A 17,500-nucleotide genomic window follows, 5' to 3' on the forward strand; every position below is an offset into this window, starting at 1 on the left:
TTTCGCTCGTACTTTTTTTCTCTATAATCTTCCGTTTGTTTACACAAAATGACTGGTAGAGGAAAAGGAGGAAAGGGATTAGGAAAGGCGGAGCAAAAAGACATCGCAAAGTGTTGCGAGATAATATTCAAGGAATTACGAAGCCTGCCATCAGAAGATTAGCTCGTCGTGGAGGTGTAAAACGTATATCGGATTGATATACGAAGAAACCTCGTGAGTACTCAAAGTATTTCTCGAAAATGTTATCAGAGATGCGGTAACATATACAGAACACGCCAAAAGAAAAACCGTCACGGCCATGGACGTAGTATACGCTCTCAAACGTCAAGGGCGTACATTATATGGTTTCGGCGGTTAGATTCATATTCCGACGAGAAATTTAAAAAAAAAAAAAAGGTTCTTTTCAGAACCACAATTTGTTTTCAAAACGAATTCGATTTATATACTTTACTTTGGTGTGAGTAATAATTAACGAATTACCAAATTAAATTCGAACGATATACCCATCTAATTTTAAGCATTATCTGTCATTCTTTTGATTACCTGAATAATTGCTTCATTTTATCCTGTATACTTAACGAAATTATTAATTTCAACCTTACTACATCTGTATACGAAGAAGAAAAGAGAAGAACGATCTGTACAATTAGATTATATACCACTCGGTTTCTAAATCTATAGGACAGGGAAGCTACTGGTATCTAGCTAGCTAGCTAGGTAGCACCCAAACTATTCAATTATTCACCAATAGAAATTACATATGAAACTTTTCTGAAACGCCGCTTTAAAAACGCGATACCATTTGTACGTAAAAAAAAATTGAAAAAATGAATATTCATAAACTGATCGAAGGTTAATGAACCACTGTCCAAATATTATTGTTTTATGCTTATAATATTCATCTATCCCATTTCACAAATTACTATGAATAATAATAACAACCTATTTTTTATATACTCGTCATTCATTTCTGCAGATATTGAAATGTATGTATGCATTCATCTATGCTATATAATTTAATTAGGTATAATTTTTTTCATTTATTCATTCCAATTTACTCATGATTGTCTATATTGTAATTCCACGAACAAGAATGTATAATATTTCTATGGATATTGTTATGTTTATTCATTTGTATACCTAAATCTGATATTACTGCATACATTTTATTTTCATCACGAATAAACGTACAGACATTCTGATATTTGATTTCAGCAAATAGAAATCACTTGTTTCGGCACGAAAATAAGAAGTTGAACAATAATAATATTATTAATCATGTATACATGTATACGTAAATATGCGCAAGCAAGAAAGAAACAATCGCATATCGTGCTGCGTCAACAATTGTATCGAAAAGCGATGACAAGAAAATAAAAAAAAAATATATGCAATTGTCGAATTCATTAGAGAAAATCGTTGTGGCCCTGATAAGGGCCGATATTTTATTTGTCGCTTTCCTCTCTCAGGAAATGTGTACTTATGCCTTCTTTTCGGTTTTTTCGGTAACAAAACCGCCTGAATATTGGGCAAAACACCACCTTGAGCAATGGTTACTCCTGATAACAATTTATTGAGTTCTTCGTCGTTTCGAATGGCCAGCTGTAAATGTCTAGGAATGATACGGGTTTTTTTGTTATCGCGAGCCGCATTACCGGCCAATTCCAAGACTTCAGCTGCCAAATATTCCATTACTGCGGCTAAGTAAACCGGGGCGCCGGCACCAACTCGTTCGGCATAATTTCCCTTACGAAGGAGTCGATGAATACGTCCTACTGGGAATTGGAGTCCAGCCCGACTGGAACGGGACTTTGCCTTTCCCTTAACTTTACCTCCTTTTCCACGTCCAGACATGTCGAATCGTAGATTAGTATTATATATCGGATAAATTTAAAGAATTCACTGAGAATTATTCGATGTTGCTCTAACAGTAGCTTTCTATACAATGATTTCTATATAGAATCGACCTGTATTAATACCGTCCTACCGACCAATGGGCGTTCTCGAACGCTCAACTTTCCGTGGGCGGAGCCTACTAGAGTTCCAGTTACTATCTGAAATAGTGACGACAGAGTGGCGTCTTTTACACACACACCATACATTCGATTGCTGAACCTCATTGAGTGCAGACGTGTCTGAGCGATTAAGTGTTTTTCTCCAATTTATTTAGTGAATGTGGCAGCCGTGCGGCGTGTGTTATTTCTTGCTATAAATAGCGCGTTCGTTTTGTGCGTGAGCAGACAACCACATTTTGGTGAGTACGTTCAAAGATATCATTTCCGTTGCGTTCTTGGTGCTCATACTTGTTTCTGAGTTCCGAAACAAAGCTTTGAATTACGGCAGTATGGAGGAACTGCTTTGTAGCCTGGCAGGAAGGAGAAGGGCGAAATTATTGGCTTTATAAGCCAATTAATTTCAGCCCTTGGCCTGTCCCAGTCAGACCTGCTTGGCAGAGCTTCGCCAGGCCCTGGGGACGACTGTCAGTCTACGACAGGTCGTAAACAGGGAGTGGCTAAGGCCCCGACTGGCCGTAGGAAAGCTAACTCGGACCGAGACTACAGCGACAGCGATAGTGTAGCCTCCTCTCCTCATCAGTCTCGAAAAAGAGACGCTTCACGATGGATTTCCTCCTCTTCCATCAGTGTCAAGACGCCGTATCGACGAATGGATACGGCACGAAAAAACTGAAGTCAAACAAGTACTATCCAAAAAGAAAAGAAGCTCAAAAAAAGAGCAATGTTACAAAATGTTCAGGCAGAGGCTCGGAATTACTATTCCGAGTCCGAGACCTCATCACGTCAAGCGGCCCAAAATCAGGCCAAAGAGAAGGCCGCACCTAGCGAAAGCGCTAAAAGCGGCCCCAACGAACCTGAAATCGTTGAAAATGTTGTCGAGATGGAAGATCTCGACGCAAATGCAAACGAGGGTGCTTCTACTACGGGAAGCACCGTCAAATCAGTTCATGGCGAGGAGCCCACCCCCCCTACCCCTCTGAAGCAAGACATCCCGTCTACGGCTTCAAAGGCTAAAATTCCACCTATTGTTGTCCGACAGAAGGACAAATGGGTACCACTGTTGAAACTGACGACTAGAGAGAACATCAAGTTCTCGAAAGCCGTCAATTTACATGACGGGATAAAAGTTCAGCCGGAGTCTCCTGACGACTATCGGCGGCTGGCAAGGCTTTTGGTGAGGGAAAAAATCCCTCACCATACTTACTCGCTCCCCGAAGAGCGGCAACTACGTGCCGTCATCAGGGGAGTGCCAGAGCACCTGGCAACTTCCGATGTGCGTGAGGAGCTTGAATCAAAAGGCTTTGACCTCACCAGCGTCACGCGCATGAAGCGCGCTGGCAAACCTATGCCTCTGGTCCTCGTCTTGCTAGACAGGGATCAGAAGCATATTTTTGAGGTCAAAGACCTCTTGTGCGTGAAGGTTCAGGTCGAACCCCAACACGCGAAAACTTCGGTGGGTCAATGCCACCGTTGTCAACGCTTTGGACACTGCCAACGCAACTGCTTGGCAGTGCCCATCTGCGTTAAATGCGCTGGCAGGCACTTAACCAGTGCCTGCAAAAAGACCAAGGCTGACCCCCCGAAGTGCAATAATTGCAAGGGGGCTCACACAGCCAATTACCGTGGCTGCCCCGCGTACCCAAAGGTACAAAAGAAGGGGCAGACCACAACAAGGAAACCAGCCTCCTCAGGGAGACCTGCGGGGTCTGGACGCGTCCAGGAGGGGGTCAGCTTTGCAAAAGCTGCATCTAAGGGCGCAAGTACTGCAAGTACTTCTGCAAAGCCCACCTCCCCTCGACCTGAACCCTCACCTCAGACTCAGGGGGTTTCAGACATCTGTGCCGCACTGGACCAGATGAAAAAGTTATTCGTCAAATTCCCCGTGTTACAGACAATGTTCACGGTGAATACAAGCGTGATGACCGGAACTGCCAATGTCTAGACAACCAACGTTGCCTAGATCTCTGAAGATAGTTTTTTGGAATGCCAATGGCATTCGAACAAAGAAGCTGGACTTCGAAAACTTCCTCATTGAAAACAACATAGATGTGGCTCTAGTCCAAGAGACACATCTAAGGAACGAATCCATTGTCATTCCAAATTACAGATTCTTTCACAGAGAACGTGTTGGACGTGCTGGAGGGGGAGTCGGCATTTTTGCCAAGCGATCCCTGCAGTGTGTCCAATACGGCATTGACAGTGCTCGGTTGCACGGTACTGAGGCCGTGGGGGTCGAAATTCAACTGAGAAGGGGTTGTCACAGAATAATCTCGGTTTACAACCCTCCGAACATTCGTCTACTCCCAGAATCTCTGGATGAACTGCTGATGGGAAGCAACATTCCGACAATTGCTGCTGGCGACTTCAATGCCAAGCACAGACCTTGGAGCAGAGCCACAAATCGAAACGGCCAAGCGCTCCATGCGCATGTTGACAGACATGAATATCTCGTGCTGGGACCAGATGAGCCTACGTACTATCGCGGGCAGACTAGGCCTGACGTACTAGACATCGCGCTTCTCAGAAACGTCACTCTGACCAGTGAAATTTACGTTCTGTCGGAACTGGATTCTGATCATAATCCAGTAATCCTGGTACTGGGCGATGATCTTCCTCCCCCTGAATATCGCGTGAGATCTAAGACGGACTGGGATGTCTTCACAGCCCAGCTCGAAGAGATGCGCGCCCCTCCTGAGGTACTCGACTCTCCCGACGAACTCGACGCGGCAGTTGAGCGTTTCGAGCTTTCCGTGAATGATGCGTTTCGAGCGGCCACCTCCAGGGAGGAGTGTCCGCTGAAGAGCTACAACGAGTTTCCCCCCTCGTATCAAAGCCTTGATACGAGAGAGAAACCGCCTGAGAAGGCTCTACCAGCGAACCCTTTTCCCAGGGGACAAAACAGCGGCGAACAGGATGGCCAATCGTGTCAAACAGGCCATCAATGAACACCGAAACGAAAGGTGGGAAGAGCTCTTGGAATCCTTCGAACCTGGGAGTGACGAGCTTTGGCGAGTCACTCGTAGGCTCAGGGGGAAGAAGACTGCTCTCTCACCCATTCACGGAGAGCGCGGAGTGTGCTACTCCCCCGCCGACAAGGCGTTAGCCTTTGCAGACACGATGGAACGTCAGTTTCAACTTAACGTTGACGACGACGACGACATCGACCGCGATATGCTGCTGGAAGACCGGGTTCACCGACTTCTCAGGGAGGATGACGACGACGACATCCGTCCAGCTTCTATGGAGGAGCTGAAGGGTCTCATCAAGGCTGCGAAAGCAAAGAAGGCTCCGGGAGCCGATTCAATAACTAACAAGTTGTTGAAGAGACTCCCGGAAAACAGCGTTGAATTCTTGCTGAGTCTCATCAACAGTTCGTTGGCCCTCAGACACTTCCCTAGAAGGTGGAAGCATGCGATCGTCGTCATGCTCCCGAAACAGGGTCAGAACCAGCTGTTCCCGCAGAACTATCGCCCGATCAGTCTACTCTCGTCGGCGGCTAAGCTGGCTGAAAGAGTCGTACTGCAAAGACTCAACGAAGAAGTTGAGGACCGAAATGTTCTGCCTAATGAACAATTCGGCTTCAGGAGAGATCACTCCACTGAACTACAGGCTCTAAGGTTGGTCGAGAACACCATCAGCGAGCTGAATATCAACAAAAAAGTACATATAGTACTTTTAGATATTTCAAAGGCCTTCGACCGAGTATGGCACGAAGGCCTTATACATAAGCTAAACGCGCTCGACCTACCTCGGGGCCTGGTCCGGTGGATCGGATCTTTCCTGAGAGGCAGAACCTTTCAGGTTAGAGTAGAGGGCTCTCTGTCTGACAACAGAGAGATCCTCGCTGGAGTGCCACAGGGGGCCGTGCTCTCTCCGACGTTGTACTCACTCTATACAAGCGACCTGCCCAGGTCCGATAGAGTGAAGATATCCCTGTACGCCGATGACACGGCTCTACTCTCGTCTTCCATGGGGCGTGAGCTCGGCGTCGTCTACATGCAACGTGCATTGGACGACCTCGAGCGCTGGTACCTCGAATGGAAGATCCGAGTAAACCCGGAAAAGACTCAGGCGATAACCATGGGGAGATTACTATCTTCTCCGGCCAGAAAAGTGAGAGTCTCTGGAAGGGAGATTGACTGGCAAGCGCGGGTAAAGTACCTCGGCCTTTTAATAGACCGTAGGCTCACTTGGAACCCGCACATCATGTACGTTAAGTCCAAGATCGAGGGTCGGATCGCCGGTCTGTACCCTCTGATCAACAGAAAATCCAAGATGAGTCTTAAAAACAAAATTATGATCTACAACTCGATGTTCAAGCCTGTCATCATGTACGCTTCAGGCGTCTGGGGACAAGCGGCTCCGTCCAACATTTCCATTTTGGAAAGGTTACAAAATAAGCTAATTAGGATGATTGTGAATGCTCCTTGGTTCGTGCGGAATGAAGCCATCCGCAGAGATTTGCAGCTGCCTTCCATTCGGCAGTCCATTCAGTCGAGGAATGAGAGAGTTTTCGAAAAAACGGAAACTCACGAAAACCCGTTAGTTAGGGAAGCCACAGATTATGCTGTAGACGACCCCTCCCGATATAGAAGGCCCGACACTCTGTCGAATGAGGCCCTCATGTCCCCCGTTAAAGGATGAATAACTTTTTCATCCATCCCACCCCAGCCAGGTAGGGGTATCCCGTGAAGGGCGGCACTGATGTCTAAGGACTTCATGCCGTCATCCATCAGTCATGTACCCATTGGCCCATCTCAAGGCCAATGATCAGCCGAAAGGGTAGGGGAGCTGGTCTCCAAATCCTGAATGAACTGAAGATGATCGTCAAGCGTCTTTTACACTGAGTCGAAAGCAAACCTGCACGATAGTACTTGTTTGTTTGATATTGACGAAATTAAATTTTCAGAATGCCACCCAAAGCTAGTGGAAAGGCTGCGAAGAAGGCCGGAAAGGCCCAAAAGAATATATCGAAGACCGATAAGAAAAAGAAGAGGAGGAGGAAGGAAAGTTACGCAATTTATATCTACAAAGTATTGAAACAAGTCCATCCCGATACCGGAATATCCAGTAAAGCGATGAGCATCATGAACAGTTTCGTAAATGATATATTTGAGCGTATCGCAGCGGAAGCCTCCCGTCTTGCTCATTATAACAAGCGATCGACTATTACGAGCAGAGAAATTCAGACTGCAGTACGTCTGTTACTTCCTGGTGAATTGGCGAAGCACGCCGTCAGCGAAGGCACCAAAGCAGTTACGAAATATACCAGTTCGAAATAATTTACTTATTCCGGTCTACGATATACATTCTTAAAAAAAAACGGTTCTTTTCAGAACCACAAAATATTTATGAAAGAATTCTTACAATATCGTTTCGACGCTGAATGATAATTTATTTTTGCTAGGGCGCTAGGTCTCACTCGGTTGGGTTGCCTTGTTATCAGTACATTGTTACCTCCTTTCGTGAAACGCGCGATGATAATAAATAATTTTGCCACCTATATTTAGATGGTGCTTACCTACCTATCAACCTAAAAAGTTAACGTTCGTTACTGTTATACTAGTCATGTACTCTATTACTTATGTTATTTTTTAACGTGTTTTTTTTTATTACGTGCTAATATGTTGTCTAAAAACGTTTATGATTAGCATTTCTGATTTCGACTATAACATTGACGATTTATATATTTCGGGTGGGGGTGGGTGTGTATTACTCCGTTATAGATAGAGCTCACAGTATCGTCGTTCGTTCGTTCGTTCGTTCGTGTTGTAGTATCGACCTTTTTATTGAAAGTATATTACGATGATTATATCTTATCGAATATAACATTAATAACGTTCGTTATTATTCGAATGCCGTTTTCATCGAACACTTTTATAGGGATAATTTTTGAAAATGTTGATGCTATTAGAAGCGTCGGTTCTTGGTTATAGTCGTGTATGAAGGTAGACACGAGGTCTCTTCGATGCCCCTATTCACTCGTGTATTTATCGAGTATTATCGGCTAATGTATCATGTTTCTATAGACAGTCGCGCCTATGATATTTATTCGAAGGTTCCTTCCAGATCATCGATTACGAGTATTTTCGGAAAGGAATTGTCTGGAGTTACGTCAAAATCATCAATACTTCATATTTCATTGTAATTTACTGTGAGTTGTCGAGGTTTAATATTAGCTTTTTCTTATCAGAAAATATTTTCGGAATACGTAGAATCTATCCACGTTATTGTGCTAGTCGAAGTCTAAATAGGAAACCGGCATTGATTTCGTAAAGAAGTTGATGCGAACATTTCGACAGCAGAATGGAAGCCGTCAATATCGTGTCTAACGAGAATGTCGAGCGTTCAGTCTCCCGTCCGCCTGTGCTTCGACCCAGAATATTTAAACAAACGGAACACCAGAGGACTACATCATTCTCTCTAGACGCCTAACGAGTGTAGCATCTATCTTCCGAGAATATATTGTCAGTTGTTTTTTTACTATGGCAGACATAGAAAATCAGAATTCTTCGGCTTCGGCTAATTCATCTTCGTCGCCGCAGGCACAGTCTACTGCGAAGAAAGAAAAGAAAGTTAAAAATCCAAGAAGTAAACCTTCTCACCCACCTACGTCGGAAATGGTTAATAACGCTATTAAAGGATTGAAGGAACGGGGTGGTTCCTCTTTACAAGCCATAAAAAAATATATTGCGGCGAATTATAAGGCTGACGCAGAAAAAGTGGCACCTTTCATCAAGAAATATCTTAAATCTGCGGTTGCTTCCGGATCATTAGTACAAACTAAAGGAAAAGGTGCATCGGGGTCGTTCAAATTGGCATCGGCATCTTCTGGTTCGGCAAAACCGTCGGCTACCGAAAAGAAAACGTCCGGTACGGCCGGTGCGAAGGCCAAAAAAACTCCCGTTAAACGCGTAGCTGGTGAAAAAGCTAAAACCGGCAAGAAGGCTGCTGCATCACCGAAAGGTAAGAAAGCCTCTCCGGAAAAGAAAGCGGCTGCCGCAGCCAAGCCTAAAAAGGTAACTGCCGAGGATAAAAAGACCGTCGCTTCTAAGGTTTCGTCCGCGACTTCTGCTAGTAAAACCAAGTCTCCTTCGAAAGCAAAGAAAACTAACAAAGGACCAACAAAAAAGCCGAAAGCACCCAAACCGAAAACCGCGAAAGCGACCCCTGCATCGGCATCTTCTCCGAAAGCCAAAAAAGCTGCCTCTCCAAAAAAGAAGAAGTAAATTCTTCTATCAGTTGACTTCTCTCTCCGGCGACGAAGTCTAAGAAAACAAATGGCCCTTTTCAGGGCCACAATTTTTTTTACAAGAATTCGTATATAATTCAACTGTCCAACAAATATATAAATAAATAGTCAGAACTACCTACCTAGCCTATCCCTATAAACAGAAAAAAAATAGATAATAATAATATTTCTTCCGCCGCCGCCGCCGACTATCGAATTGATATGAATCGAATAATTTCGTAAAAGAGTAAAAATTAAAAAATATTGCTCTGTCTTTCTATTTCATTGAAATATGTCTTGTGAACAGTTGACTTATTTTCTGATATTGGGATCGTTTCAGGAAAATGAGTCAAAATCATTTCGAGATTTCCAAACTAAGGGTGTTCCATTTGAGAAATCACTGATTTTTATATCTTCAGAATTACTCATCGACTCCAAATACCTCGTTCATCATTTTGGAAATGTTACTCCTCCTACAAGACGACGGAATGTAATATTTTGATGAATCAATAATAGCTTATGTATTCTATGAGACTTGTTTTCAATTTTATAGGGAAATGGCTCGAGAACCGAATAATACCTACTTTTTCTGTATAAACGATCGAATATCTCGAGAACGATTCATTTTTGGTATAGGGTATATTACAAAAAGTCACTCGAGATTTATGCCAGGTATTCAAAAATATGAATCAGAGGAAATTTACGAAAAGATGGTGATGTTATGAGCGATCTTTCATTCAGTGATCGCTTGTTTTTCGTTATTTATCTCAGCCGTTTCTAAAAATGATCTTTTCGAAAGATTCGTTTCGGAAAGTAAAAAATTTCAGTATTATAATCCATATTTGGATCATACTGAACATGTTCTGCAAACACCCGTGATTTAATATTTACGTGATGCGAGTTATTGAAAATATCATACATTCATTCATTCATTCATTCATATCTATCGATAAACGAATTCTTTCATCAATTGCATTTTGTGGTTCTGAAAAGAACCTTTTTTTTGTATATATTTTCAATATATATTGGGATATATATATATGAAATTAAGCTCGTTCTCCGCGTATTCTCCTTGCTAACTGAATGTCTTTGGGCATAATGGTAACGCGCTTGGCGTGAATGGCGCACAAATTCGTATCTTCGAAGAGTCCTACCAAATACGCCTCGCTAGCTTCTTGCAAAGCCATGACGGCTGAACTTTGGAATCGTAAATCGGTTTTGAAATCTTGAGCGATTTCTCGAACTAAACGTTGAAAGGGTAATTTCCTAATCAACAATTCAGTACTCTTCTGATAACGTCGAATTTCTCGGAGAGCAACAGTACCGGGTCTGTAACGATGAGGTTTTTTAACACCTCCCGTAGCCGGTGCACTTTTGCGAGCTGCTTTAGTAGCTAATTGTTTTCTCGGAGCTTTACCTCCAGTCGATTTACGAGCGGTCTGCTTGGTACGAGCCATTTTCAAAACCTATTGCGAATTGTAACGAACGAAATGTATACCGAACGATAGACGGACAACATATGAACTGAGTCGGCTTATACACGCCAACTATTATATACCATCTAGACGAGACGCCATTGGTCCGATTTCCAGTTGTGGGCGGAGTCATGAAATTTAACAAAACCCGACCGAGTTCGGTGTAGAACTTTAGTCGAAGTCTGTCGTTAGTATCACTAACAGTATTTCATTCGTATCGTGCAGTATATAATTTATTCTTAACATTCGAAATGACTGGTCGTGGCAAGGGAGGTAAAGGTTTAGGAAAAGGAGGAGCGAAACGTCATCGTAAAGTATTGCGTGATAATATCCAAGGAATAACGAAACCTGCCATTAGAAGATTAGCCCGTCGAGGTGGTGTTAAACGTATTTCGGGTTTGATATACGAAGAAACTCGTGGAGTACTCAAAGTATTTCTCGAAAATGTTATCAGAGATGCCGTAACATATACCGAACATGCGAAACGCAAAACCGTCACAGCCATGGATGTTGTATACGCCCTGAAAAGGCAAGGTCGAACCTTGTACGGATTTGGCGGTTGAATTTAATGCCTCCCCCTGTATTGTCCTTACCGTTTCCATAAAAAAAAGGTTCTTTTCAGAACCACAAAAGCTTATGAAATGAATTCGTGTGTATTTTTTATATTTTTGAAGTAAGTCTCAGGTCAAGAAAGTAATACAAATCATGAAATTATGAAACAACAAAATTTAATTGACGCTCCGGAGGGGCGACTTCATTGATGATTCCAGTGGCGCATTTGCTTTTTCAGCTGCAGGAAAACCCGGAAAAACCTGCAGCAGCAGCAAGCACCACATCATGTGAACATCTTGATCTACTAATGTCTTCTCTTTTATAAAACAAAATGTAGGGTATCTCCAGAGACTACAGTAAATTTAGAACATCGCCAGAACACTTAGTGACACGACTATCGTCAAACTTAATCGACCTCTGCCCTCCGGTAGCAAGCAGAATATCGGAAGCGTGAAATAAAAATTTGAATTGGAAATTTTGGCGAAATAACCCGAACGGAAAGTGTAGTGAAAATATAAAAGATAACGGAAAGTGTAGTGAAAATATAAAAGATAACGGAAAGTGTAGTGAACGTTTACCTCTGCCTTCCGCGAACAAGCAGAATATCGGAAGCGTGAAATAAAAATTTGAAATGGAAATTTTGGCGAAATAACCCGAACGGAAAGTGTAGTGAAAATATAAAAGAAAACGGAAAGTGTAGTGAAAATTTAAAAGTAGCGGAAAGTGTAGTGAAAACATAAATATAACGGAAAGTGTAATGAAAGTTTACCTCTGCCTTCTGGGAGCGAGCAGAATTTCGGAAGCGTGAAGAAAATATTGCAGATGGAAACTTTGGCGAAATAACGTGAACGGAAAGTGTAGTGAAAATATAAAAGATAACGGAAAGTGTAGTGAAAATTTAAAAGTCGGAAAGTGGAAACATAAATATAACGGAAAGTGTAATGAAAGTTTACCTCTGCCTTCTGGGAGCGAGCAGAATTTCGGAAGCGTGAAGAAAATATTTCAGATGGAAACTTTGGCGAAAAATAAACGTGAACGGAAAGTGTGGTGAAAATATAAAAGATAACGGAAAGTGTAGTGAAAATATAAAAGATACGGAAAGTGTAGTGAAACATAAATATACGGAAAGTGTAATGAAAGTTTACCTCTGCCTTCTGGGAGCGAGCAGAATTTCGGAAGCGTGAAGAAAATATTTCAGATGGAAACTTTGGCGAAAATAATCGTGAACGGAAAGTGTGGTGAAAATATAAAAGTATCGGAAAGTGTAGTGAAACATAAATATAACGGAAAGTGTAATGAAAGTTTACCTCTGCCTTCTGGGAGCAGCAGAATTTCGGAAGCGTGAAGAAAATATTTCAGATGGAAGTTTTGGCGAAAATAATCATGAACGGAAAGTGTGGTGAAAATATAAAAGATAACGGAAAGTGTAGTGAAAACATAAATATAACGGAAAGTGTAATGAAAGTTTACCTCTGCCTTCTGGGAGCAGCAGAATTTCGGAAGCGTGAAGAAAACATTTCAGATGGAAATTTTGGCGAAAATAAATCATGAACGGAAAGTGTGGTGAAAATATAAAAGTATCGGAAAGTGTAGTGAAAACATAAATATAACGGAAAGTGTAATGAAAGTTTACCTCTGCCTTCTGGGAGCGAGCAGAATTTCGGAAGCGTGAAGAAAATATTGCAGATGGAAACTTTGGCGAAAATAATCGTGAACGGAAAGTGTGGTGAAAATATAAAAGTATCGGAAAGTGTAGTGAAAACATAAATATAACGGAAAGTGTAATGAAAGTTTACCTCTGCCTTCTGGGTGCGAGCAGAATTTCGGAAGCGTGAAGAAAAAATTTCAGACGGAAATTTTGGCGAAAATAATCATGAACGGAAAGTGTGGTGAAAATAACGGAAAGTGTGGTGAAAATATCGGAAAGTATAGTGAAATTTTCGCCAAAATTTCTCTTTGAAAATTTTTTATCACGCTTCCGAAATTCTGTTTGCTCCCATTAATTCAAGTATCGTCTCACCGTCTCAACTTATATGTTGTAATGGCGAGAAAGCGGTATGGGCCTTACACAAATTTTCACTACACTTTCCGATAAACATTGTAATCGAGACGTCCTGTTGTCAGAACGTTATCCTATAATATTTTAATATATCGATCGATATGCGTATTCATGTCTGATACAATATCATATCGACGGATATAAATTATATTGACTAGGACTATACGAAAAGTGGAAAAAACCGAAAGTCGCGTAGGGTCCCGTCAGCGTTAACGGAAAACGGGCGATGTGCTCGAAACGCCGCTATAGGGGGATAGGTACGTTTCGAAACGGATCGAAAACGCTTCCTCTATAGTATCGGCAGACGCTTGCTCGAGCGCTGTCGGTACCGTGGTCACCGATAACCAAATCACACGATATTCGTTTTTCTGCTGAATAATAACATTAATTCGATATCGTGTCGAGTGCGGGCTTCGCCCACGGTGGTGTGGATAGTTCGTAGTAGTATATCTTCTGCTTCTACCCAACCGAAACCGTCAGACACTGCGAGATCGCGGATTTAGCGAGCGTTTCTACGTAAGCGGTCCCTATGCGATCAACCAAAAAATAACAAAAATTTTGTTATTACACAAAATATGCGACAGCTCTCCTCTGTCCGAGCGAGAATAAATATAATTTCGGAACGAATCTTTCGAGAACACCGAGTCGCTTTCAATCTAGCGAAGGGTCGAGAGAATGTTCGAAGTTTTGTGCCGGTCGACGTATATATCGTCTATTATATATTGTATTTCGAAAAATTACCATACGTACGTGTACGCCGGTGGTTTGTGTAACATTATCATCAGGTCGAGTACGACGAGCGTGTGTTGTAATATTTCTTCTTGAGCAATGTTATAGTTCGATTTGTTGTCGGTCCGGTTTTATTTGAATGAAATAATGCAGAGACACATAGAGATATATAACAACTTTTTCGTTGAGCGTGGCGTTTCGAAAATTTATATTTCGTATAACGCACACACAACACGCACGAAAAGAGAATATAGATCTGTTTCCGTATTTATTATTATTTTAATATTATGGAGACTGAACTAGTTCTACGATAGAACGTCAGCTCCCTGGTTGATCCTGCCAGTAGTCATATGCTTGTCTCAAAGATTAAGCCATGCATGTCTCAGTACAAGCCAAATTAAGGTGAAACCGCGAAAGGCTCATTAAATCAGTTATGGTTCCTTAGATCGTACCCACATTTACTTGGATAACTGTGGTAATTCTAGAGCTAATACATGCAAACAGAGTTCCGACCGGAGACGGAAGGAGCGCTTTTATTAGATCAAAACCAATCGGTGGCGGGTTCGCTCGTCATCGTACACCTTGGTGACTCTGAATAACTTTATGCTGATCGCACGGTCTCGCACCGGCGACGCATCTTTCAAATGTCTGCCTTATCAACTGTCGATGGTAGGTTCTGCGCCTACCATGGTTGTAACGGGTAACGGGGAATCAGGGTTCGATTCCGGAGAGGGAGCCTGAGAAACGGCTACCACATCCAAGGAAGGCAGCAGGCGCGCAAATTACCCACTCCCGGCACGGGGAGGTAGTGACGAAAAATAACGATACGGGACTCATCCGAGGCCCCGTAATCGGAATGAGTACACTCTAAACCCTTTAACGAGGATCAATTGGAGGGCAAGTCTGGTGCCAGCAGCCGCGGTAATTCCAGCTCCAATAGCGTATATTAAAGTTGTTGCGGTTAAAAAGCTCGTAGTCGAATCTGTGTCCCGCGCCTTCGGTTCATCGTCCGCGGTGTTAACTGGTGTGCCGCGGGACGTCCTGCCGGTGGGCTTAGCTCGCAAGGGCGGCCCAACTCAATCCCGCCGCGGTGCTCTTCATTGAGTGTCGAGGTGGGCCGGCACGTTTACTTTGAACAAATTAGAGTGCTTAAAGCAGGCTAAAACTTCGCCTGAATACTGTGTGCATGGAATAATGGAATAGGACCTCGGTTCTATTTTGTTGGTTTTCGGAACCCCGAGGTAATGATTAATAGGAACGGATGGGGGCATTCGTATTGCGACGTTAGAGGTGAAATTCTTGGATCGTCGCAAGACGGACAGAAGCGAAAGCATTTGCCAAAAACGCTTTCATTGATCAAGAACGAAAGTTAGAGGTTCGAAGGCGATCAGATACCGCCCTAGTTCTAACCATAAACGATGCCAGCTAGCGATCCGCCGACGTTCCTCCGATGACTCGGCGGGCAGCTTCCGGGAAACCAAAGCTTTTGGGTTCCGGGGGAAGTATGGTTGCAAAGCTGAAACTTAAAGGAATTGACGGAAGGGCACCACCAGGAGTGGAGCCTGCGGCTTAATTTGACTCAACACGGGAAACCTCACCAGGCCCGGACACCGGAAGGATTGACAGATTGAGAGCTCTTTCTTGATTCGGTGGGTGGTGGTGCATGGCCGTTCTTAGTTGGTGGAGCGATTTGTCTGGTTAATTCCGATAACGAACGAGACTCTGGCCTACTAACTAGGCGTTTTCCGACATCCTAAAGGCCCGCCGATGGGGCTTCGGCCTTTATCGTGCGCGGTTTTTACTGTCGGCGTATAAACAATTCTTCTTAGAGGGACAGGCGGCGTCTAGCCGCACGAGATTGAGCAATAACAGGTCTGTGATGCCCTTAGATGTTCTGGGCCGCACGCGCGCTACACTGAAGGAATCAGCGTGTCCTCCCTGGCCGAGCGGCCCGGGTAACCCGTTGAACCTCCTTCGTGCTAGGGATTGGGGCTTGCAATTGTTCCCCATGAACGAGGAATTCCCAGTAAGCGCGAGTCATAAGCTCGCGTTGATTACGTCCCTGCCCTTTGTACACACCGCCCGTCGCTACTACCGATTGAATGATTTAGTGAGGTCTTCGGACTGAGCGCGATGGCGTTTCGGCGTCTTCGATGTTTCGGAAAGATGACCAAACTTGATCATTTAGAGGAAGTAAAAGTCGTAACAAGGTTTCCGTAGGTGAACCTGCGGAAGGATCATTACAGTGATATTGTCTATATACGACATGTCTGATCAAATATATATATCGCGAAGCGAGAAAAGAGTTAAATCTCTCCTTTTTCCTTCTACGATATTCGAACTAATTTGTCGCTTTATGTTTTCGTTTCGATAGAAAAGAAAATGAGCGACGGTGGACTACGTTTTCGAATGACGGTGAAATTGACGACGACGACGTTGTTGTCTGTCGTCATCATCCTTTCGATTAGTAGTAGTCCTCTTCTCGAACTATACAAATTCGTCTTAGAGGTTTTTCAATTAGGCGTGTAATTTTCTTTACCGAGAATTATAATATATGACGTTGTGCGTATTGTTGTGTTGCCGCGTCGTTGTCGTCGATTATGGCGCTAATGTTGTTCGTCGATCGTGTTGTGAAGCGTACGCTCTTTTGTCGAACGCGAACGCGATATACGACGATACATTTCGCCGTCGATGACGATGATGCCGACGACGCCGCCTTCGCCGGGTACCTAGGAGTGTGTGACTGTTAAAAAACCGCTCCGTAGAAATTATGTTTAATCGCGGTCGAAACGTGAAAGTTTCGTTTCGTACGAATTTTTACGTTACCGGATTACACAACGAGATTTCCGATGGTTGTGAAAGATATTCGCCCGGCCGTGTCAGTTAGAACGCATGGTAAATGAAATACTACGCGCGTCCTCTACACGACGAATATAAAAATTGAGTCGTGCGCGATTTCGGTACACGATGCCTCGTCTGAATATGTGGTGCCGTACGAATACGAAATCGTCGAGCGCTTCTCTTTTTTTTATTTTTTTTAACAAGTATATATATATATTATATGTACGTTGTTGCATTGGTATAATCTCAACGCTTGCCGAATCGAGACGTCGAACTCTTGAAATTATTTTTTTTGAGTACGTCTAAATAAAAGATTACCCTGAACGGTGAATCACTTGGCTCGTGGGTCGATGAAGAACGCAGCTAATTGCGCGTCAACTTGTGAACTGCAGGACACATGAACATCGACATTTCGAACGCACATTGCGGTCCTCGGATACTGTTCCTGGACCACTCCTGGCTGAGGGTCGTATCAATTTCAAAGACTGCTCGGTTTTTCAAAATTGATATTTTGTAAAAACGTCGGAGCGTGTTGGATGATTGACGTGTTGTTGTTGTTGTTGTTTGTCGTCTATCGAGTCGTCTCGTTATTATAATC

The 17,500-nt window shown here is 43.2% G+C and overlaps 3 protein-coding genes and 2 non-coding genes across 5 annotated transcripts; 4 read left to right on the plus strand and 1 right to left on the minus strand.

Annotated features, from left to right (window-relative positions):
- Positions 1 to 6,866: 6,866 nt before the first annotated feature.
- Positions 6,867 to 7,297, plus strand: LOC141487165 (histone H2B). Its single transcript, XM_074185950.1, has one exon. The coding sequence runs from the start codon at positions 6,926 to 6,928 to the stop codon at positions 7,295 to 7,297; it is 372 nt and encodes a 123-aa protein (XP_074042051.1). The 5' UTR covers positions 6,867 to 6,925.
- Positions 7,298 to 10,292: 2,995 nt separating this feature from the next.
- On the minus strand, positions 10,293 to 10,703 carry LOC141487164 (histone H3). The gene has a single exon (XM_074185949.1). The coding sequence runs from the start codon at positions 10,701 to 10,703 to the stop codon at positions 10,293 to 10,295; it is 411 nt and encodes a 136-aa protein (XP_074042050.1).
- Positions 10,704 to 10,933: 230 nt separating this feature from the next.
- On the plus strand, positions 10,934 to 11,353 carry LOC141487168 (histone H4). The gene has a single exon (XM_074185954.1). It carries the CDS (start codon positions 10,973 to 10,975, stop codon positions 11,282 to 11,284), a length of 312 nt encoding a protein of 103 aa, XP_074042055.1. The 5' UTR covers positions 10,934 to 10,972; the 3' UTR covers positions 11,285 to 11,353.
- A 3,031-nt stretch (positions 11,354 to 14,384) lies between these two features.
- LOC141487170 (small subunit ribosomal RNA) lies at positions 14,385 to 16,304 on the plus strand. The gene has a single exon (XR_012468234.1). It is a non-coding gene; the product is annotated as a small subunit ribosomal RNA (ribosomal RNA).
- A 913-nt stretch (positions 16,305 to 17,217) lies between these two features.
- Positions 17,218 to 17,372, plus strand: LOC141487169 (5.8S ribosomal RNA). The gene has a single exon (XR_012468233.1). It is a non-coding gene; the product is annotated as a 5.8S ribosomal RNA (ribosomal RNA).
- The last annotated feature ends 128 nt before the right edge of the window (positions 17,373 to 17,500 follow it).

Source organism: Leptinotarsa decemlineata, unplaced genomic scaffold, assembly GCF_025532065.1.
Source record: "Leptinotarsa decemlineata unplaced genomic scaffold, Ldec_3_MD MMD2_tig00078407, whole genome shotgun sequence".
Classification (NCBI taxonomy): domain Eukaryota; kingdom Metazoa; phylum Arthropoda; class Insecta; order Coleoptera; family Chrysomelidae; genus Leptinotarsa; species Leptinotarsa decemlineata.